Source organism: Calidris pugnax, unplaced genomic scaffold (genome assembly GCF_001431845.1).
Source record: "Calidris pugnax isolate Ruff unplaced genomic scaffold, ASM143184v1 scaffold11, whole genome shotgun sequence".
In the NCBI taxonomy this organism is placed as follows: Eukaryota; Metazoa; Chordata; class Aves; order Charadriiformes; family Scolopacidae; genus Calidris; species Calidris pugnax.
In genome coordinates this window covers 912,307-939,402 of record NW_015090803.1, presented here as the reverse complement: position 1 = coordinate 939,402, position 27,096 = coordinate 912,307, and the positions used below count along the sequence as shown (strand labels likewise).

Genomic DNA, 27,096 nt, shown 5'->3' with positions numbered 1-27,096 from the left:
TTGTGATGAAGGAAAACAATGTGAAAGCTGCATGTTTGAAAGCCTGAATGTTAAAATTGCTAGTCAGTGATAATAAAATAGAGATATTCTCTCTTTTTATAGTTAAAAGAACCCAAAACCCACCAACTGACCAAAACCCAGCCAACACCAGTAATTTTTTCATAGATATTCTTTGTCTATTTGTCGTAGAGTCACCTATTTTGAACACTTAAGACTTGTCACTGGTGCTAAAGTGCAACACTGCAGGCTGATGAACTCTGTGATGACTCCTGTCACCATGGTACCACTGAAACCTGCAGCATGACTGGCGTTTCTTCTGCTTTATTGGCTGCTCTCCCTTTTTGGGCTGAATAGGCAAGGGCTTGCTGCTGCATTAGGGACCCTGGAGGGCTGACACTCACCTATGAAACACAGAGGTGGCTCCTGCCTGCAGGATGGGATGTGAGCATTTTAGTTGAGGATTGTTCAGAGTGGGATTTGGATATCGTGATAGCCCAGTTAAAACCTTCAGGAGAGATGAAGGTGGTGGATAAATGCAGGGTCATAGAGAATTTTTTTTTGGTCCAGAATAAAAGAGATCACAGCTCATTGATTATATGGCTCCGAAGCTGTGCTTGCTTGGATGAGAAGGTCTTAATTCTGTTGGGAGAAGTCTTTGCTGACTCAGCAAGAACCATATAGTTCTCCTGTAGTGCGACCTTCAAGCTCAAACTTTGTGTTATTTTGCTGAAAAGAAGCAGTTTCCAAAGGATATAACAAGGCCTTTATCTGTGGTTACATGCATTACAAATTCTCTTGGTTCCCTTTGGGTTTGTGTACTGGGGACTTGCTGAACCAGTCGTGTCCCAGTGATATAGCAAAGGAGAAGAACGTCCAAAGAATTAAAAGGCATCTTCTCAGAAAACTTGTTCATGCTTTACAGCAAGGTAGTACTTCCAAAACATTTCCTCAGCAAGATTAATTGTGTACCAGATAAAAATCTACCCTGACTAAATTCAGGGAGTGCCATTCTCAATGTATTCTTGACATGCTACACGTTTGCTATTGCGTTTTCTTTTGTTTTGTTTCTCCGTGATTAAACCTCCATCGTAAAGTATTTGTTTCTCAGCCAGGTGCTTATTTGTAGGTCATCAACTGTGGGGTTTTTGACTATGAACACTATGAGACAATTCTTCGTAAATTACCTGTTGGGGTGGAAACTGCTGAATTAGCAGTACTTACTCCAGTGAGGAAATATGTGTCACTTGCAAGTAAAAGGTTGGGAAACAGTGATGCTGTTGTGATGTTTTTAAAGTCCTGGGATTAACGTGATAGATCTTCTAAATATGACTGTGAGGGTTCCTTTGTCCCTGATCTCTGCTTCTCTTTTTTTTAGGCACAGCTGGAAGCTCAGAGGGCGACTCAGGATTTTCAGAGGGCCACTGAAGTGCTGCGGGCTGCAAAAGAGACCATTTCCCTTGCTGAGCAGAGGCTACTGGAAGATGACAAACGTCAGTTCGACTCTGCCTGGCAGGAGATGCTCAACCATGCTACTCAGAGGGTAATACAAACTTGCCCCAGCATCTTTCTTTTCCATATTCTGTGTTCTCCGGTGGTGTATGAGCCTTAGTTTCTGAAAAAGCAAATTTTTGTATTGGTTCAGATACGTGGCATGTAGGAAATGAAGCTACAGCAAATTACAAAGCCTAAAGTTAAATGATTTGGGCCTTGGGCTGCTACTGGGACAACTATGGTTCTCTATCTGGCTGTGCCAGTAGCTAGTGGAGTGAATTACCATCTATCTCATAAGGATAAACAATGTATTAAGGCATATCTGCATGTGGTTATGCCCGAATAATTGCACAGGGAGGGCTTTTCCAGAATACACGTGTTATGGAAACTCTTACTCTGGAAAAACAGGCATACGTTCCAATTATACTATAACCTGTTCTTAGTATGGAATAAGTTGAGCAAGACACTTCACTTTGGAAACACGTGTTTGAATAGGGAATTACTCAAAAACATGTGTTGCATTTGAAGCTTGCACGCTGCTCTATCCTGAATTAACTTTCCAATTTAGACAAGATCTTACCTCCTTTGTAAAATCTTTTTAAATCTATGGAAGAGATGCACTAACAACAAAAGGTGGTATTCATTTTAGCAGCTGTCAAGAAGAATTTTCCTGTCACTTGCCATGTCTCTCTTTTCCTGTCTGTTTAAAGAAAAAAAAAACCAGGTAGAAAGTTTTGGCTTTTTTTAACATAAAAGAACCAAAAATTGAAGCTAAAAACCTTTGTTCTGTCAAGAGTTCCCTTAATATGCCAGTGAAGCTGAACTTGCTATTCCAAATGTGCCAGTGTGCCACACAGTGTTTGTATTGTCTTGCAGCCCTCAGAGCAGTAGCTCTGTTTGGTTGCAGAAGCTTCTCAGTTACAAGAAAGCCTCTACTTCAGAGTGAATTGTAAAAAACCAGCTGCCTGATGGTGAGACAGGAACAAAACGGATGTTGGCTGTGTGTAGGGGAGAGATGGAAAACCTGGTATATATTTAAAAAGAGAAAACAAACTCCAGGCTATTGTTGGTGTTATTGTCCCTGGTATCATGAGGTATTTGCAGATTTGTGTGTTCCTGGAGGGACCTCCACCTTTGCAGCACGTGTGTGCTGGGACACCAGCAGCTGTCATTTTACCTGGTTGTTATCCCTCTTCAAGATGAGGAAAGTTCAGATAATGCACACACAATTTTTGATTCTCAGAATAGATAGGTGAGAAAACTGGAAGCCTCTAAAGGGTTGCTTAGAGCTCCTGGCTGCTAAACTGCTGAGATGTGGTGGGGAGTGATAGCAACCACGTTATCAGCTGCCTCTCTCTAGCTGGCGTAACAAGGAAAGAAACGCTAACAATTTTGAGAGTTCAAATGGATTCCTCTTTTCCTTGGATATTTCAAGGGGATTGCTGTGTCCTTCTACAACCCTTAGTCCTTCCTTGACAGTCTGCGAGAGGATTACACCTGAGATGGGCAAATGCAATGATTTAGAGCAGAAGGCAGCTGCTGGCAGGGTTTGGTGGTGTCGGTACATATCATCACTGAATGCAGAATATCTGCTTGTCGAAGGACTGATTCACACCATTATGTCTCTGATGGTTACAGCTGAAGAATGAGTAGGAACCTTAGGTTTATTTAATGCAGTTTAAAAATCTCCTAGGCACAGACTGCATCGTATAGAGCTGCTGATGGCTCCTTGAATGGAAAGTGTGTTACCCAACTCTTCCTGGTGCTTTAAAATAGTCTGGGTAAGCTCAATTCCCAGAAAGCACCTATCTGCACCTTTCCAGGGGACAGCAGCTTTTGAAAGAGTTACAAAGAAGTTTGTCTTGTGATTTTTGTTGGCCATACTGGAGGTCTTAAGGCTAGGGCCAGAGCCAAGAAGGGTGAAAATGCTGTTGGAAGTCCTGACTGAGCAGACCCAGTGTTAGTTTGTTTGAAGTGCTTGACTGAGTTTTATAACTTCTTTTGAAGCAGAGCAAATTCTTCCCTGGTTTCAGTGCATGCAATTAGTGAAGTGCTCAGTGTTCAGGGAGGTATATAGAGTAATTCCAGTCTCAAGGAGCAGAAAACATCAGCATTTCTTACCAAGCTATGAATGAAAACTGTTTGGAGGATGAGATCTCCTTGACTGCTACAGTGTTGCTCTTAAATCAGATCATTAACTATTAATTACATTAGAAATTACTAATGGAAAAGAATATTTCTGTGGGGGAAGGCTGAGTGTTAAGACATAAAATTCCTCTTACTTCCACATGTAAAATCACTCTTGGAGAAAGTGTTTGCACTCCAGTTGTTTGGATTTGCTAGCTTTTTTTGCATGTATTTATACATGACAATTTTACTGGGCAGAGAATAACCTTGCACTGGGCCTTGTACAGCAATAAATGAAGTGCAGAAAAGCACCTCTGTGCCAACTGTTAGAAGTGGGCTACTAATTAATTTGTTTCTCTATTGATAGAAATGTGAGGCAAGAATAAAGTGTTTTTATTTGTTATTCTTAGGCAGAGGTAGCAGGCTGTATTGAATTAATCTGCAATTTGGAACAAACCCTGAGCCCTGTAGCAGCTTGGAAGCTGACTAACAATGCAAACAGAGAGCATAAAGGAAAAGGGTAGGCAAGAGAACAAATGAGACACTTAGTATTTTTTTTTTTTTTTTTAATTAAAAAAATACAGGCATGTATGGAAATACTGCCAGGTTACTTTTGCACTTGACCCAATGAATGTGGGCAAAGACTTGGGTTCCAGCCTACCAAACGGGAAATGCTGTTTGCAGACCCTCACTGGGAGGAAATGGAGATAAAGGTTCTATGTTGCAATTGCTTTTTTTTTTGCTTTTTTTTCTTCGTAGACTGAAAACTATTAGCACTATTTTTAATGTGACAGTCTAGTGTGTTGCTGTAAACAAGGTTCTTGTAGCCACAGATACAGAAAGTCATATAATTAAACTGATCTGAAATTTTGCTTATCCTGGGTAGGCTGGAAGCATAACACGTGGAAAATATTTTTATTCATGGAGCAGACAGGACCAGCTTGAATAGGTACAGGGAGTACAGGCTGTCACTCAGCAATCTTTGCACTTTGCAGTTTGAGCTGTGTTTCCAAAGGAAGCTGGGTGCCTAAATAGGAGCTGGATGCCTGCCTGCCTGGGAAGATGCAACTAATCCCTGGAAATGTCTGTGCTTGAGCCCTGTGGTGATCTCAGTGAAGCACAGGACGGTGATGCAATCCTGCAAGTCATGCAGGGGCTTTACCTGCTTCTACTCTTAACTTGATGCGTATTTTTGGGTAAACCACAAATGTAGTTTTCTTCTAGATGTCCTTTTCTTCACAGATCTGAGATAAGTGTAACGACGCTTATGCTGGGATTTATAGTTTATCAGTTTCAGGTGTCTAGAATGTTACTTTATACATCCCAGTTACTTGCCTGACCTTCCATTATAGTCAAAGGAGGTCTGACCAATAAGTTGATGATAACTGGAGAACAATTCATGTGACCAGAGGGGCAGTTCATTGTAAGACAAATTCTGTTGATTACAGTGGAAATGTAGTCACCTAGCTTGCATGTAGACAGGTTTGACGAGCTCTTAAGGTCCCTGGAGAAGAAAAGTACTGTCTGCTGTTAGCCATTGGTTTGTCAGGTTTTGGGTGACTGCAGGGTGTCTTTAAAATTTGGAGAACGTGTTTTTGAGAAGCGGAATTGTGTTGCCTACCTGCTATTGAATTACAATGCTGCAGTTTGGGGTGCAGAGCACAGGGCTAAAAAAGGGCCAAAGGATGGAGAATTTTGGAGTGATGAAGGAGAGAGATCTTTGCATTTATACTCCTGCTGAAAATCATTCATAAATGTGTACAAAAAGAAAGGGCTGATAGATGTGTTACCTCAAGTTTGAGACAAGCTGGAGCAGAGAGGAAGAGCCTTCATGCATTTCAAGAGAAATTGCATCGGCAATTAGAAATTAGCAATCTGCAATTTTAAAAAGGTTCTGCTTTTACAGTCTTTCCTGAGATGTGTTCAGTTCATAAATTCTGGCAGGGAGAAGAAATGTTTTGGCTCTTGATCATGAAACATTTTAAAAAGGAAGGGATGAGGGGAGAGTGAAGAGGGAGGAGGCATGCTCCCTCTTGGTTTAATTTGGCTTGTGAAGCTCCCTTTGATATTACACCATGAAGTACCATCTGTCAGTGTAAAATGCGTGGGTACTTTTGTGATACAGAGAGAAGAGATGCTTCTTGCAGACAGAAATACCTGGGAAAAAAAGGGAGAAAAAAAAAAATATCTGTGAACAGACTTCGTGAACAACAAAAATATCCATGTCTCCTTCCCTGCCTGAATTTCTGTCACATCACCCCGGAAATGCTGGGGTTAAATGCAGTCCCTTGTATTGTTGATTCTGTCCTCCTGGTTTGCTGATCTTGCATTGTCTTTTATTTCTAATTCTTCCCCTAACAGAGCCATCAATTTAATTTTTTTGAGAAAGGAACAGTTGTCTAGAGTAATTCTCTGGCTTAAATGGTCAGATTTGCTTCATTTCACTGATAAATTTTTCTTTTGCATCTGTTGTTATTACTGAAATTTTGCGTGGAGTCCATCTTTGCCTTCAGATCGTGCAAATCTTTTGTGGGGAACAAAGCTCTTTATACAGACTTACTCACTAAAAATATAAGCTCTACACCAGCCTTCCTTTCCCAGACATCTGGGTTGGAAACAGAGGGTAGGGGAGAAGAGGAACTGATTGATACCTGTGCTGGCTTATTTTGTTTGCTTTGTGTTCCAGTAGTTATATCTTGTACCCTGTGCTACCTGGGACAATGAATTCTGCCTGGAATAGGTGATCTGGTAATTAAGGACAGGTGTGGGGTACAGAAATGTCCAGTGAATGTGTTGGCATCCTAGAAGTTCACCCACTCTGGGTGTTTTTGTGGAAGAATATGTACCCTGATAAAAAGTACTTTCCCACACAAGCCTTGGTGGTCTTCTAATACCTTTTTAAAAAGAGAGGGGCTTCCCAAGCTGGTCTGACCCTGAACCTCTCAGATGTAGGGGTGGCAGCGTGGTTTGCAGTCTGTTTCTGTCCACCTGCCCTAAGGGACAGCTTTTCTATTTAAAGCCCTTTTGGCTTTTGTGGAGGAGTGGCTGATCTTTCGTTTTTTTTCTTGTCTGAATGAAATGCTTAAATGCATCTTGGGAGGTGATGGATCTCCACAGAGATACCTCACAATCTCCAGGTGTTGTCCTCAGCCTCAGGCGTGCACTTGAGCTGCTGTCCCAGGGGATGGGGACAGGCTGTCTCCTCAGGCTGGCCTCTCCCCAGGCTTGGGTGGGTAAGGTGAGCCTGATGACCAAATGCCCATGGGAAAACAAGGGAGTGGAGGCACATGGTTTTCCTTACACCACTGATTTCTCACAAGGATGTCGTACTGCAACCTTTCTTTTCTTTCTGTAAAGGATAATGCACATGAGTATATGTGGCTGGCAGCAAATTCCATGTTTTGTCAGATATCTTGAGGCGTTTATGATCTGTCACCCTCAAATCCCAGTTCTGCAGTGTTTGGCATTTCTGTGATGTTTGAAATGAAAGATATGCAAAGTCAACATGGTACTGGACACCTAACCTGCTTTATGACCCTGATGCTGGTAGTACTTGTCATGTGGTTTGATATCCCAGATATCAAAATTGATGCTAATTTTGCCCCAAGAATGGATGCGAGGGATTGACATTTAATTGAGCATTGGCAAATTCCAGCCGCTCCATTATTTTGTAGCTTCCAGCGTTTTTAAATTGCAGTTTCCTTGCCACACTACAAAGAAAGCGAACTAGCTTCTGTGCAGTCTTTGGAGACTGCATTTTAATTTAAAACACCAGACTACAACCAGCCCTGTCTGACATATGTTACTAGGGAAAGTCATTGCATCAACTTAGCTTTTGAACAGTTGTTCAAGATAAGAGGCTGCAGCTTGTTTTCAGGATGCAGGAGGGAGCCTGTTAAGGATTTGATTTTTTTTTTTTTTTTGACCTTTCTTTGAAAGTGGATGCCTTATTTATATATAAAATAGTTGAAGAGTGTTGGAGTGAGTATATTATTTTATATCTAAACAGAAGAGCCTTTGGAAACCTTTTTTTCCTCGTCGTTTAAAGTTCTGTAGGAACTTCTTTGTTTAATAGGAAGTGGTATGAGCAGATGAGCAAAACATTTGTGGCAGCAAGAGCTTCTAGTTGGTGCTGATGGAGTTTAGCTTTGGTGTGTAGCAGTTTCACACATCAGAAGGGACAACATGACATTTTTCCTGAGAGGAGCAGCACTCCAGGCAAGTTGAAGTTGACTGTGCTCTTTTCCCTGTTGAGTTCAGCCCGAGGGCTAGGGCACTTCCAAGAAATGAGAGAGCTTTGTGGGTGAGAGCTCAAATGCCTCTTCTGGTTGGTGGGAGCCAGTTGGAGCAAGTTTGGTTGAAGTTGTGGAGCAGTTGATTTCACAGCTGGGACATTTTAAAATCTAGTATTGGAGAAAATCCAAGTTCTGCCATTTTTTATTTTTTTTTTTGGTATGGATACCTTCACAGCTGCAATGGAGGGAGCCCGAAAACTGCCTGCTTTCTCCTCATGGCCAGACCAATGGAGAGGTGTCACCACTTTCCTTACTTGAAACATATAGGTTACCTCCCTGTCTGGATCTTGACTGCTGGTGCATTAAAGAAAACCAGTTTTGTGTCTTATACCTCTGACATCTCAAACTTGCACAGTAAAAGTATTCTGGATAGAATTACTGGCAAAGTGTGACTATGGGATGCCAGCGGAGCAGCTCGTGGAGGCACATTTACTTTTCCCGTTGTTTTTGTAGACTCCCAATTGCTGCAAAACGCCCCAGCAGCGAGCGTTTGTTTGTAAAGCTTTGAAGAAATGCTTGTTTGAAGAATGTTCTAGTTTGTGTGTGAGGCTGCAGCCCGGCTGGCTGGCCCTGGAGAAGAGGGGCTGTTGTGCTGGGCCTGGGACCCAGGCTTGTGTGACAGGGGTGTCAGCTCGGGGCTCAAACCTCTGTGTGTTTTTGGCGTTGACACCATGATTTGAGGCTGGTCAGCTTCTTTTAAGAGAAAAGCCAGCTTCCTGGGCCTCCTGCAAACAGGCAGTCATTGGACACGGTGTTTTCTGGTGAGTGGTGATTCGGGCTGGACTGCATTTCAGTCCTCCCAGCCCTGTGGTTGTGTTTTCAACCCTTCCCAGAGCGGTGGGATCGCAGCCAGGCGCTGAGCAGCTTGATGGGTCCCTGCTGGGAAAGACTCCTATGAGAGAAGCAAGAGGGAATAGAAACAAGGCTCTTAAACATAACTGGGTGAGTTCTGGTAGCGCTGCTCCGCTCCTGAACATCCCACTGCCTTCAAAAATGGATGATCCCCAAACAGAAGCTCTTCTGAACCTGCCCTAAGAGCCATTAGGCAAGAAGCTGCAACACCTCTCTCGTAATTAACACAGCGTTTGCAAATCTGACATACTGCTGCTCCTTTCAGGAAAGACTTTTCAATAGGTTCATTCAAAGTCATTTTTTTCTATACCCTCACTTTCCTGACATGAGCTGATTGGAGAGATTATGAAGATGCTGCTAATTAAAATGGTAAGAAATGGATCATTGTGTCTTGCCACTCAACCTGTTTTTTACCCTCTTGAAGGTTATGGAGGCGGAACAGACGAAAACAAGAAGTGAGTTGGTTCACAAGGAGACTGCAGCCAAATACAATGCCGCCATGGGAAGGATGAAACAGCTGGAGAAGAAGCTGAAGAGAGCCATCAATAAGTCAAAGTACGTTTTCTGTTTGGACACGAGTTTAGTGGTGAAATCTGTTTGGGGGAAATACCCATTCTGGGCAGTTTTTCAAACTTGTGAAAGCGTGTTGTCCCTTTGTACCTCTCCCTTTGGGCTCCTGTCTGCGTGTAACAGCCTCCAGCACAATTGGTATTTGTCCTTGCATTTGTTGTCCTTCTTGACTGTCTTTTGAAGCACCTAGCTTGATAGACTGGTGAACGAAGTGGGATAAGAAACATTTTCTGGGCATCTTCCTTGTCTTGTTCAGCGTGTTGAACCCTTTGGTGATGTGTTTTGAGAAACAGGCTCATGGGATTCACGTAGATGCTGCTGACAGAGCTGCAGAGCTCTGTGCATAGAGATTTTGCAGCTTAGGATTGTTTGCGGTCTAGTTCTTATTTTTAGTCAGGAGAGCACCAAAGCAAGTGACAGGAACCTGAAAGGTGCGAGACTGCAGCAGGGTACCACGCTCTACAGCAGGCTTGTTTACTTCCTAAGGCTGCCGTAGCAAAGCTGTGTGAGAGCTGTTCTTGGGGAAGAAATCACACTTCATAAAGTGTAGCAAAGCACTGAACATCGTTAATAAATGTGTCTGCATTTGATGTGCAGTTTTGCTCTGTCGTGGAGAAGTCAAACAGCTTTTTGCTCAGAACGTGTTTAAAATTTCGGCCCTGCTTGCAACCAATTCTTAATCCTCTTTATATTTCACAGTTGTTCTCTTTATATCTCCAGACTGTAGCTTGTCTGAACAATCTGCTTGCTGTATTTAGCTTTTAATCCTTCCATCTAAAAATGACTTTTTGGTGAAATTGGTCAACTAAAAATCTATTTTGATTGGTGTTTGCTCAATTCAAGAAAGGATTAGCACTCCTCAAGGAGGATTCAAGTGTGTTTGCTGAAACAGTGTAGCACCATGGCTTGGTAGAAGGAGCTGCACGCTGTTTGTCTAGCACTGCACAGGGACTGTGAAAAACATGGTCAGATCACTGAATGACAGATTCCTCGCTGTTGGGTTGCTGGGAGTTCCTTCTTTACAATCAGATTTAAAATAAAGACCCTGGTAAGTTGTCACTGGCATCCTACATACCCTTTTAGAACAATGATGGTGCTGCCACTGGTGTCCCAGCTGCCTCTGGTGTGATTTGCTGCCTTTAGTTTTCATTTCCTTGCTGAAACTACCCTCATGGGGGTGTTGTCTTGGGACTGTGGAAGGATCCCAAAGCATCCCTTTGTGTCACAGCAGGGCTAGCTGCAGCATAAACCATCTAGGTAGGGAGTTTTGGAGATCCTTTAGTAAGGGGTGTACAGAAATGCCAGTTCTAACCTAGCATTCAAGTGAAAGATGCCTCATGGCACAAACAGGCTTATTGTGGGTGTATCTGAAGTCATACTGTACAGGGACGTCGGAAAGGTCAGTCGTCTCTCAGCATTGCAATTTTCATGTAAAGGAAAATTGAAACTGAGCTGAAAATATCAGTGCTGTCAAGTAGCTCCACAGAGCTGGGAAATGAGGCTGCTGAATTTGCAGCTGCTTGTATTGTAGAGTGTAACTGGCTACTGGCTGCTTCTCAGGAAGGATTTAGTACCAGCAAAGTGCTCTGCTCTTCTCCCTGGGTGGTGCAGGAGGGTTGGCTGTAACGCCTGGGCCTTTCAAGCCCGTGTTGTCCATCCTCTCTCTCCATAAACTCAGGGGTAAACACGCTGAATGAGTTGCTCTTTCCCAGGCAAAAAAATTGTTTGCGTTTGCTCCATCACTTCAGTCTGGATTAAGATGCTTAAAGCACTGCTGTTTGAAAGGAAGGCTCGGGCAGCCTGGGGAAAAGTCAGTTAGATGATTTGCCGTGTGAAGCTGATGAGTGGATGATTACTGGATTGTTTTGGTTTGGTTTTGCTTTTAATTTTGTTTCTGGGTGCTTACTTGCTTGTAAGCTGTGAATGTGCATACAGCTGCACGTTCTTAACAGTCGCCACATCTTCTGGCTCAGTGCCCCTGAGCTGTAGGACAACGAGCTGCCCTGTGTTAGCTGGCTTTTGGAAGTCACTTTCTGCTCCGGTGACTTGGGCAAAGTGCTTTGCACTCTCGCTGCCGTCTCCTTAAAAAACACTTTGCTTGACTGTGCCACGTTGTGGACTTAAGACGACTGATGACGTAGGACACCGAGGGCATCCCTGAATGATTCACCAGCCCTGCTGTGTCATGGGGTGGGTTCCAGTTAGTTACCAGGTCATGGATGTAAGAGAATGAAGTGACCTGGGGAGACACGAGTCCCTGCCCTGCCAGGGCATTGCTTTCTGCTGGCATCTCCTGCCTGGCTGGGTGGTGGGGATGAGTGAGGGAGAGGGCTTGCCTTTGAGCTCCTGCACCTCAGGCCATGTTGGTGTCCTTTTCCTGGCTTGGACAGCATCTTTCTTGTCTGTTACCTGTACACCTGCCTGCTCAAATCACTACAAAGGCCTGTAGTGATAGGACGAGGGGCAATGGCTTTAAGCTGGAGGGGAGCAGATTTAGATTGGAGATTAGGAGAAAGTTCTTTACTGTGAGGGTGGTGGAACACTGGAAGAGGTTGCCCAGGGAGGTGGTTGAGGCCCCATCCCTGGAGATATTCAAGGAGAGGCTCGATGAGGCCCTGGGCAACCTGGTCTAGTTGGGGGTGTCCCTGCTGACTGTGGGGAGGTCGGACTAGATGACCTTTGGAGGTCCCTTCTGGCCTGGACAATTCTATGATGCTAAATCAGGGCTTTTTTGGCTGCCTGCTGTTATGTTGGATGGTACTGCCTTGTGGACTTCAGAACTTCGAAGCTGGGATGTGGTTTCTGGGCTTTGTACTGCACCTCTTGTGTTCCTGTCCTTTTTGTTGTCCGTAGTGGGAAACAGATGGGGTGTGACACTGTCCTCTGTGGCCAAGCAAACTGTTGGTGAGCCCTGCAAGCAGGAGGGATCACCTGGGAGTGCTGTGCCCCTGCATGTGGTGCTCTGACCTCCCTTCAGCCCCTCTCCTTCCCTGATAAACTTAAAAACTGCCCCTCCACCCGGCATCTGAACATGGAGAATGCTAAGGCTCACCTTCTGTGGGGAAAATACATGTCATGTGGGATCAAAAATTAGATGGATACAGAAGGGATGCCTACGCCTGAAGCTGGACACTGCATTTAAACATCTTGCAGAATCCTGGCCTGAAAGAATTACGCTGTCAAATCCAAACCCCCAAATTTTGCAATTTGTATTTAGGTCAAAAGACCCATGAGAAATAACTATATTAGAGGGGAAAAGAGAGACACTGAGAGCACGTGTAGGTGTAGATAGCGGTGTCTGGGGATCACAGTGAAACACAAAATAGCTGTGTTAATGCACAAAGAGAGCAACTCCCACTCCAGTACCCTGCGTTCGGTCCCAGCGGTTGTAAACAATTGTTCTTTGTTTTTCCACAGACCTTATTTTGAACTCAAGGCAAAGTACTACGTCCAACTAGAGGTACGTATGTAATCCAGCTCCATCTGAAACTCTTTACTGCTTACAGTAAATACTGAAATTACATCTAAAGTGCTCTGACAACTGTGTTGCCTTTCTCTGCAAAACCAATTCAATTCAAAACCTCTTCAGCGATTTGCTAAGCACATTTTAAAGATAAAAGACTAAGAGAGGCTTTGTTTCCTTGTGTGAAATTAGTGTTTGAACGCTGCTACTTACTGCCAGAACTGAACAAATACAGTTGGACTGTCTTTACTTCTTGTAGTTTGAAGTCTCTGGGGTTGGTTGGTTTGTTTGTTTGTTTTATTCTAATGTTTTATGCATCAGACTTTTTAGCTGTGCTTGGGGTGCTCTTTTCTGTTTGCTGGTTGGGTCAATTAACAGAACAAGTAACCTGCTTGTAGCGCTCAAACATCAGGCAGGTGTGAGTTTCTGATCTGGGGTTTGGGGTTTGGCTGGGTTGGCTGCCAGGGCACCTTTTGGCATCTCTGCAGTGCGCTCTGGTGCCTGGCCAGGGCTTGGGCACAGCGGCCCTGGGACGTGCATGGGATGGATGGATGGATGGATGGTGGTAATCCCTGCTGGTACAGCCCTTAGCCTTGGGGCTGCCGGGGCTGGGAGAGCAAAGTCAGACTAAAAATTCAAACGCAAGGAGCACTCGCCTTCTGTTTGAATGACTGGAACAGGTTGCCCAGGGAGGTTGTTGAGGCCCCATCCCTGGAGATATTTAAGGTGAGGCTCGATGAGGCCTTGGGCAACCTGGTCTAGTTGGGGGTGTCCCTGCTGACTGTGGGGATGTTGGGACTAGATGACCTTTGGAGGTCCCTTCCAGCCTGGACAATTCTATGATTTTTATTTCTTATTTATTTTTTGTCAGAGTTAGGTTGATGGTTGGACTAGATGATTTTCAAGGCCCTTTCCAACCTAGATAATTCTATGATTCTATGACTTTTGCTGCATGTGGCCCCCAAAAGCCACGAGCCTGGCTCCTCTGAGTTGAAGGGTGGTGGCTGCTGCTGTAGGTGTGTGGGACATGCAGAGGGTCTAAGTGGAGAACGTCACCTTGCACTGTTGGCTGTGGGAAGGCTCCAGTGGGGTGCTAGGTCAGCAGGAACCTGGCTAGAAGGAAGTTCTTATTCCTTGCCTGGGCTGCAAGTTATGTCCCACACTTTTTTTGTGAGCCCTTCCCTGGGCTGCCCGAGGTGCAACAGCTCTTCGTAATAATAATACCTTCTGTCTAGAGGCATCTATTGAAAATTTCCTTTTCTCCATGGGCCTGCTGTCTGGGGGCCTGTTGCTTCTCCACAGCAGCTGCTCAGTACCCTCCTGAAACCGAGCCATTGTGTAAAACATAATAGAAAAAACAGCACAGATTGCTTTTAATGTACAATATAAACCAGAGTTGAGACAGCTGCAGATACCCAGGCAGGGTGCTACCTTTGGGAGACAGGGTGTGCGACACTTTTGCCCTTGCTGTAGAGTGAGGTTTGTGCCCAGGGACAAGGAAACTGCTGTATTTCGGGTGTCGGGGCTTGCTGATTTCTGGTCTGCAGCTCTAGGCACCAAGAAGTGATGGTTTGGTGCTCAGAGGAGAGTGAGGATTAGCCCCTTTAGGGTGTGCCCTGCAGGTGGGGGCTGCCAGCAGACCCTTAGGGGTGGTTGTGGGATGAGCAGCACCATCCTGTTGAGAGCTGCGTTCGTGTTAATGAGAGATCCTGCATGTTAATTTGCCCCATCCCTGGAGGTGTTCAAGGCCAGGCTGGATGGGGCTTTGAGCAACCTGGTCTAGTGGAGGTGTCCCTGCCCAGGGCAGGGGGTTGGAACTGGATGATCCTTAAGGTCCCTTCCAACCCAAACCATTCTATGATTCTGTGTGATTCTGTGATTAATGGGGGGACCCAAGCTCTGTGCTTGGTCAGGGGCCACTACCACGCTCCAGAGGCGGCCCCAGCCCCTGTGGTTTGCCTTGCTGCTGTCTCCTGCACAGGCACCACAGCCTGCACTGGGCTGCTCTTGAGTCATGAACCTCTCCCATCATCTAAATACCAACCCTGGCTCACACCTGTGCAGAGCCACACACACGTAGGGGAGACCTGCATACTGTGCCTTAACGTAACATAAAGAAAACTACATCTCATACCTGTCTTCCTTGTTAGCAACTGAAGAAGACGGTGGATGACCTGCAGGCAAAACTGGCCCTGGCAAAAGGAGAGTACAAGACTGCCTTGAAAAACCTGGAGATGATCTCGGATGAGATTCACGAGAGGAGAAGATCCAGTGCCATAGGGCCTCGTGGATGTGGCGTGGGAGCTGAAGGGAGCAACACCTCTGTGGAAGACCTGTCAGCCAGTAAACCCGAGTCGGACACCATCTCCAGTGAGTGCAGAGCGCCGGCAGTACTGTAAAGAGAACTGTAAGAAATGCTGAGATGAAGATTGCTTATTCTGCAGTTAGAAATCTGCTGGCTGTTGTGGGACTGTGCCTAATTCGTTAACACTTCTCTTTATTGCAGGAGTTGATTGTATTCTGTAATAGCCAGTTTTCAATGGGAAGGGATATAGTTGAAGTGCGTCAGCTGTTCCCTGAGCATCACTGTTGGGTTTTGTACAGAAAGGAACAAAATTAACACACTTGAAAGCATGTTTCTGATAGTTAAGCCAGTGGTGGTGCCAGGGGTGGTGGCAGGCTGTTGTGAAGACAGCATCAATACGTTAATGCAGTGTAGAGAGGCTCCTTAGGAGGGACATTCCTCTTGGGTGACAGCAGCAAGCACTGAGCAAATTCCAAGCCTAGGTAACCTCTGCTTTCTGGTGGCACGTGGGGACCTTCAGTGGCTAAGACTGGAACGATCTGATGTATTGTGAGCTTGCTTTTGTACTCTGGGATAGATAGTGGATAAATGGACACTGCATATGGCCCATTTTTCCCTCCCTCCTGGGTATTTTCTCCCCTTCTTGATGCAGAAAATATTTTTTGGCTGCCCAGTCCCACAAATCCCAGCTTAATTTGTATTTCAGCTCCATTTCTGCAGGGAAAAGTCTAGGTGAGGATGGCAGGAGTTGATAATGACACTGCTGCAGCATCCAAAGGCTGAAAGTGCAGTTCCCTCATGGAGGCTGGTGGGTATCACCACCGAGGCCTCCTGGGTCGTGGTCCATCCCCTGCAGTGGCAGGAGGCTTCATGGGATGTGCTGGAGCTCTGGGTGGCACTGCTGCTTTGCCAAGCAGATTTTCCTGTAGTGGGAAACATCTTTTTTTGCCCAAGGTTTTTCTGCTTTCACCCCTGCAAAGTGATCTCTGTTCCTCCCCGTGTAGTGATAAACACAGCAAGCGAGAAGAAAGGCCGCTCCGCAGTCTTGGATTTGACATCCTTAAAAGCAAACAACAAACCCCAAACCACAACAAACTGTCTCTGAGCACAAAGGGCCCTAGAGGGGGCTCGGGGAGGTGGGCAACGCTGTTATCCATTTTATGTTTAGAGCATTTTTAGGTCAATTCTGCAAATAGAGCAGAAAGAGGCTGAACATCTCTGCAATAACCATGGTGGTAGCTGCCCCTGTGGCTGCCTTCGTGTCCCAGTGGTGCACGTGAGCCCCAGGCTGCCGGGGTAACAGAACGACGACTTTGAAATGTCTCCTTTGAGCCATTTTGTTAATGCTGCTGCTTTGCTCCTGCTGCTGTTTTTGAGGTGGTTCTGAGCCTCTCTAACAACGGCAGGACTCGTAAGGAGGCGCGTTTGAGGATAACCTCAGGTCACTGTAAACGTCTTGCTGTTGGTGGGACTTCTTCAGAGCAGTGTGATTCCAGCACACGCTTTTCTGTGTAGAGGCTGATGCACAGAAAAAATCCTACTGATCCCAGTGGGACTCGCTCGTGTGCAGAAGCCTTTGGTTCATGTGTCCCCATCCTGCAGTGAGCCCAGATTGAAAAATGTTAAATTTTAGCAAAATCTACGCCCCTCCGTTGCTCAAAATGGAATCTTCTTTAATGGATTCCTCCTCCTGTTGCTAACAAAGAGCCTGCAGCTTAATCTAGCCAGACAGTTTAAAGTTGGTTTGCTTTAATTAGAATTCAGATCTGAGCAAACATGAGCAGGGAAAAATCAAAGATGTGGGTGGGGCTTTTTATAATTTGGTGTTGCTTGGTGATCCTCATCCAAAAAGAGATTTTGGGAGTTCATGCTGGATTTTAACTGCAGAAGTGGGAAGGTGAGGGGGAAGCAGTCTGTCCCTGGAGCTACCTCTTTCTAATTAGTGCCTTAAATAAGGAGCCTGTGCTGGGATCAAGATGATGGTGGCGGAGGCGGGCACAGGGGACTGCAAAGACCACAAGGGAACCTGGGCAGGGGGCACGGGGACAATAAAAATCCAAGAGCATCGTGACAGGAGGAGCAGTAACCAGTGCTGAGCTGGTCTTGCTTGGCAGGGCTGGTGGGTGGGCTCTTCCTCAGGGCAGAATCAGGCCTTTGTGGGTCACGTAGGGAATGCTGGATGAAGGGAATGTGGAGGGGGCAGAGCGGGAGGAGAGGCAGCCTCTACAGGAGATGGAAACCTGAGACACCACTGTTGCCCAGGAAGGTGCAGGAGGTTTGCTAACTGGAACATTCTTTGGACATTGCAGTGGCTTCAGAAGTTTTTGAGGACGACAACGGCAGCAGCCTCGTATCCGAAGAAGATTCGGAAACCCAGTCGGTGTCCAGCCTCAGCTCTGGTCCCACCAGTCCCTCTGAGGTGCCCGCTCAGTTTCCTCCCGCCGCGCGGCCGGGAAGCCTGGATCTGCCCAGCCCCGTGTCCCTCTCCGAGTTCGGGATGATCTTTCCTGTCCTGGGCCCCCGAAGCGAATGCAGCGGGGCCTCCTCCCCCGAGTGCGAAGCGGAAAGAGGTACGCACGCCTGGATCCGCCCGGGGCCCATGTTTTTCAGCTTTATAAAGGGAGCAGGAAAACCCTCTCAGCTGCCCTAAGGCTTGTCGCCAGCTCCCTCAGCTCCCACCTGCTGGTCCCTTCCTTGGGGACAGTTCTCCAAGGCAGTTCTTGGAGGCCCCGCGTCCCACGGTTAACGATGACATCTAAAAATGTTTTAATTATTCTTCTCCTGGCTGGGAAGGTCCCCCGGTCCTCAATGGAGGGGTTTGAGGTTTCTCATGAAATAAGTGGTCAGTGGGATTCTGATGGTGCGTTTATTTTACAGAAAATCTGAGAGGTTGTTTGGTTTTTTTTAAAAAAAAAAAATTACTGTCGTGCTTGCTGAAAATCCTGCTTTCCAGGAAAAAAAAAAAAAAAAAAAGAAATAACGTGCCAAAAAGGAACCTCTTGCAGGCTTTGCTGACAAATTGAGACTGGAGGATTACCACCGCTCTTGTGTGCTCCAGCCTAAAGCTGCTTACACTGTAATTTGCTGATGCAGCGCACGGGACGAGTGCAGCTTGGAAGGCCAACTTCGGCTTCGTTAAAGCATCTTGCTCCTGCTCCTGTATTTTTATTTTTTTTTAATTTTTTTTTTTTTTTAATTTTTTTGCACGCTTTGGCCGAGGAAGCTGCAGAGGCACCCGCTTGAAGCTTAAGTTGCAGAATGAAAACCCGGGTTTAACACGGAGTTTAATCCTTTCTTTGCAGGGGATAGGGCAGAAGGGGCTGAGAACAAGAGAAGCGACAGAGTGAACAAGAATAGGAGCAGCAACAGGAGCGGCTCCGCGGAGGGGCTGGCTCTGGATAACCGAATGAAGCAGCTCTCCCTGCAGTGCATGAAAATCAAAGAGGGGATATGCGCAGGCAGAAAAGCTGCCCAGATTGGCTGAGTCCTCCTTGCGCCCTGTCCTGATTAATGGGAGTATAAATATTTATACATGAACTTCTAAGTGTCTGAAGAACGTTGTGCCAATAATAGATGCCAAATCTTAAGCGTTTACTCTAAGAATTTAAAACTGCACTAAGAAGTCTAATTGATGTGGAGGGCTGAAGTTTTTATTCAGTAAATCCTTTGTAGGCCGGACGAGTTATCAAATGTTTAAGCTGTGCTCGTATTTCACAGACTTTGTAAATGGTTTTGTAGCAGCCTGGCTGAAGCAATAACTAGTAACGTTCCCGTGTAAATTCATGCCAGTAGGGGGGCTGAAATTCAAGCCAGACATTTGCAGAGAGCGGTTTGGCTTCGGTTTTGTAGAACGACATGCTCTTTAGATAACAGTGGATCTCTCGAGTTTAAGTGGCATATTCTTTAAACATCTGTATTTGTCTGTATTATGCGGAAACTGTAGAAATATTTTGTATACAGGAAAGCTGTTGCATGTGTGGGGTCTCACAGCCTTCACTCTTCCCTTGGTGCTCACAGAAAGGATGAGTCACGCCCCTAAAAGCTGATGTTAAGGGACAGAGGGACGGAAAGGGGATGGCAGCCCCTTTCCCAGCCTCCTTCCCGACTCTGTCTTGGGCTCCCAGGGTGATTCCGGTGACCAAAAAAAAAGAGTTGATTGGCCCCTCGCCCTTCCCCTCCCCTAAGAAGTGAAGTATAATTTTTCAGCACTTTAAGTGTTTTGGTTTTTTTTTTCCTCCAAAATGGGAGTCATAGATGTTTTCAGGAGGGTTATGGTAAGAGATTCGCCCTTGAAATATGCATGAAGAAAAGGAATTGCCAGTGTAGATTGACAATGTGTTCTTTAAGCTTCTCCGTAGGTCGTACTGTGTGAGGTTTTATAACTGTTAAAGGGACTTGGGATTTTAGTGTGCCCGACAGAAAGTGTTCAATGGAACTAGAAAGGGCACGGGCATGTTTTGCCAGCAGCTGTTAGGCAGTAGTCGTGTCTGGTAATTATGCTAATAAGTGGTAGTAAAAAAAATCCTAGGACTCTTCAGTTTTGGTGGCTACGCATTTCTGAAAGCACCATTTTATCTAAGATGTCGGTTTCTATTGTTAATTTGATGGGAATTTTAGTATTGCCCAAAGTATTTTCTATTCTATGTTTTTGCAGTCCTGTTGTGTTTCGTCCCTGCCACGGCTTGTGTATCTATCCTCAAAGTTAATGTAAAATCCTTCACACTACAGTAAACATTTTTGTTTTCCACACTGCGAGTCTGCAAGCTAAGTCTCTCTCAAGGGGTAAGAACTGAACCTTCTCCTGCAGCAAGTTTAGTCTTTAAATATCTGGTTCCAGTCCCAGATCACAGCCTGGTGTCGTGCTGGTGTTAGAATCCCCTGCTGGATGTGGACAACTGCTGCCTCCTTCCAGCTCCTGACCCACCGCGTCCACGATTCACTTCTTGCTCTGAACTGCGCGAGACCAGAACTTCAGTCAAGTTTTCCAAAATCCCTTAGTTTGCAGAAAAGGTGGTGTTCTGTTACCTAACACCTCCCTAATTAATGCTGCTGAAATTTGCGGTAAGGCCGTGCAGAACTGGAGGTAAAGAAACCTGTTTTCCTACAAATTAGATTCAACTTATTATAGCTGTTAAGCTGTAATAGCTTTACATATTTATACATTTCCATCTTCCAAAGACCTGGCATTGGTAGCACTTCCCAGGCCGATAAATGCTTAAGAAAGAACCCAGTGGTTCCAACTTCTGATGTGACCGATACTTGGGAAAAGCTGGGGTTGAGAGTATTAAATATGAAAAGCACCATATTGTATTACATGTCTTAACTACAAAAGTTTAAGTCAAGTAATGGGCTGCGCCGCATACAGTTAGAAAAATCAGCAGAGGTATTTGTGGTTGAGTATCTTGTATCAAACCCTATTATGTTTTCCTGGGTTGTTCGGGTGGGGTTTTGGTGGTGGTTGGTTTTTTGGGGGTGCTTTTGGTTTTTTTTTATCCCCTCTTATTATTCAATTTCCTCTCATCTTGCCAATTCTGACTGGAAACTCAAACTCCCTGCACTGGAGCAATGAATTGACTTTATGTTCAGCAGGGTATAAAAAGGGCTGCCTTGTGGATGCCCTGAGTGGGTTGGGGTCCCAGCAGGGAAAACCCATGGATCAGGAAGAAGGAAAGGGTACGGACCCTGCCCTGCCCTCACGTTTACACCCCACTTCTGCAAGGCTGGTTTGAAGATCTGGCTGCAGCCTTCTTCCTTGGGCAACCCTCCGGACTTGGCAGGTAAATAAATCACTTGAGACAGGCAAGCAAACAGGCAGAACTGCGTGTCTAATAAATTAATGGAAAACTAATTTTATTTTAAACTTCATAAAAGCCATAATTATAAATATGACAAACTTAAATGAACATACATCGCTGTGCAGTACAGGCAAGTGAATGAGCTTTCCCCAGTTGGAGCTCTCTCTGAAGCATATGACAAACTTAAATGAACATACATCGCTATGCAGTACAGGCAAATGAATGAGCTTTCCCCAGCTGGAGCTCTCTCTGCATTCTGAAGTGTAACATGATGGTAGCTGCCTTCATGGGTATAAAAATAAGCCTCTGGCGTATCAAAGTGCACGTGAGAATGTATAAAGCAAATGTTAACTCAGGAATTCTGCTTCTCTTTGGTATTATCAAACAATTTAAATGTCCTTTTTGAGTCAGCAATGAAAATCTCTACTCTATGTACACAAACTTCGTTCTAAATAGCTGGGTGTTCAAACATCACGTAGATTGTATGGTCAAGTGCATAATTACTGTAAAAAATAGTTACAGGAGACTTGCTGAGGAAACTAGGAGTGAATCTCAGCCTCGGGGGGCAGGTGGGACAGAAGCTGTTGGCACTGCTCATCCCTATAGACAGCTCCCCAAGTCTTTTGAGAACGGATGGACTGGATTGACCACGGACTGACCTGTGTCTTCCTGCCAAAACCACCCGGGGGATGTGTGTGTCTGGGGGTGTCTCACATAGCAGCATTATGGGGGTTTGAATGGAGCTTTAAGGTTAACATTTAACATTTAGAAAAAAAAAATACACAGAAGAGGGTTGGCAGTTGATTAAGGAGAACATCAGAACCTCTGAGGAGGCTATCTACGGTTGCAGAACATCAGAACCTCTGAGGAGGCTATCTATCTACGGTTGTCCCTCTGCAGCACTGATGGAGAATTAATAATAGTTTCCTTGGAGTAGTCTTCAAAGAAAGTGTAAAACCTCTTAAAGCCCCTGAGAGCTCCTGGCCATCACTTTGTCCGTTCCCCCCCTCGTGCTGTAGCTCAGACCCGTAGGGTGTGTGACAAACACGTGGGGAGGGCAGGATGCTGGGTGGGTGCGAGACTTTGTATTTTAATGTTTAGAAGCTTGAATTGCACGTTTACAGGCAGAGAAGACTTAAGGGCCAAGAGGTACATGACTGTCTCACTGGAAGTGAAGCAGCAGACTCTGGTACAGTCTGAGCTGTTGTGCAGCTACTTAAATTTTTGCACAGATGGGCCTTATTCCCTTCTTAAAGTCTTGGATGCTGGGTGGGTGCGAGACTTTGTATTTTAATGTTTAGAAGCTTGAATTGCACGTTTACAGGCAGAGAAGACTTAAGGGCCAAGAGGTACATGACTGTCTCACTGGAAGTGAAGCAGCAGACTCTGGTACAGTCTGAGCTGTTGTGCAGCTACTTAAATTTTTGCACAGATGGGCCTTATTCTCTTCTTAAAGTCCTACTGTGTAGCATTTCCATGCTGACACCAGCATCAGTTTCACACAGTATGGAGGCTGAGCCTGGTGCTTTCATCCAGCATTAAGCTTTGGCACTTGGCAGGGCAGGTGGAAGTAGAGAAAAACCCCTTCCTGCAGAGTAGAAACCAGCTACAGAAGAACAATAAGAAGTTTTACTGTAGGCAAGTCTGCCACCTTGGTCTCAAACAGCGAGGCTGTGCAAGAATTTGTAGCTGAAAGCTGGCCATTCTGGCATCAGCCTTTTGTACTGGCAAAAATAGACTCAGTTGAGGCTTCCTGACTACCTCCGACTTCACAGGTGATAAAATATATGCAAGATTCTGCTGCCACCCTGGTTTGGACTGAGCTTAGAAACCTATTTGTAGGGAAAATGTGAATGGAATGAAATTTCAATTTTGTTAGGATGAAGCAGTCCTTGCTGGGTGTTCCCAAAAGCCAAGGAGAACCACAAAGAACCTAATTTGGTTTTGGCTCACTTTGTGCCTGTGCTGTTCCCTGTGTTGATTTGCTGCAATAATCATCAGACACTTCCCTGCAAAAGAAGGTAAGTCACACTGTGACAAGCTCATCACCAATTTCCTAGCCCAGATGGTCTTTGAGAGAACTGCAGTCAGAAAGGCATTTGTTTTGAATGCCCTTTTAAAGCTAGACATTTGTTAAGCAGCTGGCTGGGGAAGGAAATGAAAAAGGCATCTTGTACTTGGTGGGGAGGGCTAACAGCAGACATCTGCGGGAGCAGTTTTAGCCCACAGATATTTCTGGTGCTCCTGTCACGTATGTGCTCAGCTTCCCAATGACCAAATGGTACCTGTGCTCTAAAATAAGATTTAAATGCCACTTTTTTTTTTTGTTTGAAAAGCTGCCAAACCAACCTGAACAGCAAAGAATTTCCTATGGCTGTTCTAAAAACACCCTCCCCTCCAACTGTCCAATATAGTGGACTTTTAAACCTTATTCTGGACTAATCCCACTTCCAGTATTTTCTTAATAACTTTGATGCTGCTCCTATTGATGTCACTGGCCAAGCGCTCGATTCATTTACTGGTTTCAACTTAAACAGATGCCTTTTAAAAGATGTCTCCTATAGCAGGATCAGCAAATGCATTTCTTGTAGCTGTGGTTTATTAGGGGGAGAGATTTAAACGATCCTTCCCCTACAAGCTGAATATTTATAAAAATGGTGAGGATGAAACATTTCTTTGCTGGGATGCTGATGGTGGGTGGTTCCCTACCTCCTCCCGCCGGCAAACGAGATGACCTCAGTAAATAGAGAGGTTTTATATGCAGCTTTAGAGAAAAGCCTTTCCCAGCCACTGAGGGCAGGGCACACCGTGCTGCCTGGGTGCTGCTGCTGGCTAATCCCCCCATTTCACTGCTGATGTGCATCGAGCCGGGTCCTGCAGCTGGTAGGAAGGAAGCCATAGAGTACCCTGTGCTGCACTATTACATGTAAAGTAATACAGATATGAAATAACAGCTCTCAAAGTACCTGTAACACAAGGAACTTTTCTTTTAGAAATAGCTGAGGTGGGAATCTTCCTTTTCCTTTACTCCTATGCACGTATTCTAGGTCAGCTGAGCGTTTGGAATACCACATGCTCAGCAGCAGTAAACTTACATTTAGATGTGAGAACTAGTTCAATGCTGAAAACGTTTGAGATAGCAGCACAGATATGTAGTAAAAGCTATTTGGTCCTGAGACTGAATAAGCAGAATACACAAGAATATTTTTTTCCTTACATGTTTACTTTTAAGAATAAAAACTCAAACCCACATACCCTGTATTTCAGGAGAAGAGAATTTCAAGGGTAGTTTTTCTCTTGACTCGCTAGACTTTGATTAGAAGTGTGGAAAAATTGCAATGAGTTGAGCTCTGCCAGTTCATTTAAGCATTTTAGCCGGTCAGCAAGCCTGGTGAACAGTGCTCACTCCAATAGTGTAGCAGCAAACCCTACAGCTAATTGTCTACCCCAATTAACTGGCGAATTGGTGATTCCATGCTTTTGGCTATAACTTTGAATGTAATTTTCTTTTACGCAGATGTGCAGGGAGAGTTATTCACCTGTACTCGGGCTGTAGGATAGATCAAAACCACCTCCTTCAACGCTAGCGCCCAGATCTGTCTCCTCACTGCAGCTGGGACACCTTAACAGGAGTAACACTGTTAAAGTCTAAGAAAAAAGGCCCCTCTTGTTGAGGCAGGAACGTGGTGGGGATGATGTTGTAAACTCCGGCAAATATGTTATCCAATTCCAAGTAGCAAAATCCACACCTATGATAAAAGAAACCACCTGTTAGAACTAAGATCTGAAGTATGTTTCAAAGCTCTAAGCCTTGGCTAAGCGAGTATTACCTGTAGTCACCACTGCTCTTTTTCTGAAAGCCGTAGGAACCAGGATCTCCTACTGTTGAGACCGTGACGAGTTCAAAACCAACGCTGTATTGCCTGCAAGAGACATGACAGGCTGTTACTTGAGTTATCTGGGTCCTCAGGATTACCACAAAGAGGGCTACTCATTAAAAACTACAGTGCAACTGGAAGTCAGCTAAAAGTTTTGTCACATTTGTGACAGAAACGTTAAGTCAAGCTTACCATGAACGTGAGCGTAGAATTTGGAGGAAGCTGGAACACGTTTCAGGTTGAGAACTAGACTGTACAGAAAATGCCAGCTAGAAATCTGCCTAAAGCAGACTTTAAGCAGTTAAAGTTGTGGTGCCACACTTGGGTGCCACGTGGCACAGGTCTGCTGGCTGGCAGAGGAATCGTGTCAGCCATCTCAGCAGAATTTCTCATGTTGCCCTGTAACTTGGGAGGGTTTGTCTATGATCTGTTAGTGCATGTGACAGGCACCACTGCCCCCGTCACTCAAACTACCCAAATAGCATCACCAAGTCCAGAAAAAAAAGAAAAAAGCACACCTAAAAACCTGTTCAATTAGTGTGACAGTGTAGTCACACCTCTGCACTCATCATTTCACCAGAGGAGGAGTTTCCTCACAGAGGGGAGGATGGATGGAAAGTGCTGCCATTTTGTGGGGCCACGGTACAGCTTTACAAAAGATAAAGATGTTGCCATTAAGAAGCGCTGTGTACAGCTATTTTGAGGTAGATCAGGAATTCTGCCAAAGGCATTTGACCTGCCTAGGTCTACTCTGTAGGGTACTGACATCCAATATTTCTCCTGGCCTGCTACTGGCAGAGTAAATGTGCTTTCAGAGCCGAAGCTGCTGCACAGGCCCTGATATAACACCCTGTAAGGATTTAGTATCCTATATTAGGTTTACTACAAAAGAAATTGAATTATGATCATAATTAGTTTTAAAAGAAGGAAGAAGTCCGTTGTACCTTCTTCCCTTCTGTGCAAGGCCTAGCTCTGCTCAGATCCCAAAAATAAAGGCAGCTCCTGCTTTCCTCGAAGGTCAAGGATTTCCTCAGTAGCAAACACGCAGGTTTAAATCACTACTGATGATGAAGTTAGAAATGTAAATAGTACTCAATCTGAAACACCTCCCATTACTTGTCTTCTGGATTTTCAGGAACTCCCCACCCTCCCCATGGAGGGCACTGGCAAAGCTTTAGCACATCATACTCTCTCTGTGCTGCACACTTATTCTCTACGAACCTTGGTCCCCGTAGTTCAATTAGTAATGGCCCATTCTTGTCCAGCTGGAATTGATAAAGGGGGTTATTTTTGTAGGTGTCTCTGAAATTTCCACATCCTCCAGCACTGTGACCTTTCCACTGTCCATTAACCTGAAAGAAGCCAAAAATACAGAAAATAGTTTATGTCCTGAGGATCTGCAGTGCTTATTTATACACACAGAAAGAAGAGTAGAGGCTCCTCTCACTTTAGAGTTCACTGACTTTAGTAATGTCTCCTAATTTTTAAAGTGCAAGCAAAAGGCCATGTTAAGCATTCAGGTTTCCCTGCAATCTTCCACCCACTGTGATCCAAGCCTTGGAAGCATATTTAATATAAGCTGAAAAAGTACAGTAAGTAACAAGCAACTGTTTCTGACTCTGACAAACTGCATCTAATGCAGGATCTGTATTTCCATCTGTCCCATGACTACTGGACTATGCAGGTTATTTTTCTTTTTTGTCTCCTCTGTTGTGCTAAAGGAGCAAAGGCAGTGGTACAGGAAGCACAACACAACTTGTGTTGTAACCTTTGCTTTTGAAATTGCTGCCTCCAGCCCTGTCCTCTCAGGTCTACACACTCTGACAACCAGCATTACTGGGACAAGATATCCATAAGGACCAATTCCACAAGGACAAAGACATGAAAGAGGAAAAAAGCTGCTCAGACTTTGAGAAACGGGCCATCTGTTTGCAAGTTCCTCCTGCTAGTCATTAAACTGAAAGGTTAGACTTGTAAGACATGCCAGGCATTCACACCAATTTATAGCTGGGATCCACTTCTCCTGTTACTTCCCTCCCCTTTCTGTCAAATCAGCAAGGAGCAACATTTTTTCTTGTGATTTGATTTCTTTACTCAGTGTCCAAAAAACCTCAAACCTGGCAAGTTTGGAAGCAAGGGGAATTTCTCTCCCCACCATCCTGCTACCCAGGAACCTGATGCTGCTGCGTGCCGTTAGCTTTCCAGGCCTTTTCTGCTTCCACTGCGCTTTGATCCAGGAATGTCCCCTGGGGCCCCAAAGACCACTCAACTTCAGTACGAGCCATCTAACAGACATTGATTTTACTGGCAAACTGTGAAT

The 27,096-nt window shown here is 45.0% G+C and overlaps 2 protein-coding genes across 3 annotated transcripts in view; one reads left to right on the top strand and one right to left on the bottom strand.

The window, feature by feature from the left end:
* The window catches only part of SH3BP5 (SH3-domain binding protein 5 (BTK-associated)), a 53,018-nt gene extending 33,166 nt beyond the window's left edge, over positions 1-19,852 (top strand). For both annotated transcript variants that reach the window (XM_014937759.1, XM_014937758.1), the window contains exons 4-9: positions 1,376-1,540; positions 9,190-9,320; positions 12,753-12,795; positions 14,949-15,168; positions 17,413-17,673; positions 18,406-19,852. In XM_014937759.1, coding sequence (XP_014793245.1) covers positions 1,376-1,540; positions 9,190-9,320; positions 12,753-12,795; positions 14,949-15,168; positions 17,413-17,673; positions 18,406-18,587 — 1,002 coding nt within the window. In that variant the 3' untranslated portion in view covers positions 18,588-19,852. The remainder of the gene's footprint in view (positions 1-1,375; positions 1,541-9,189; positions 9,321-12,752; positions 12,796-14,948; positions 15,169-17,412; positions 17,674-18,405) is intronic.
* Positions 19,853-24,102: 4,250 nt separating this feature from the next.
* The window catches only part of CAPN7 (calpain 7), a 31,528-nt gene continuing 28,534 nt past the window's right edge, over positions 24,103-27,096 (bottom strand). Inside the window, exons 19-21 of the mRNA XM_014937760.1 lie at positions 25,998-26,128; positions 24,729-24,821; positions 24,103-24,647 (exon numbers count right to left, since the gene is read on the bottom strand). Coding sequence (XP_014793246.1) covers positions 24,503-24,647; positions 24,729-24,821; positions 25,998-26,128 — 369 coding nt within the window. The 3' untranslated portion in view covers positions 24,103-24,502. The remainder of the gene's footprint in view (positions 24,648-24,728; positions 24,822-25,997; positions 26,129-27,096) is intronic.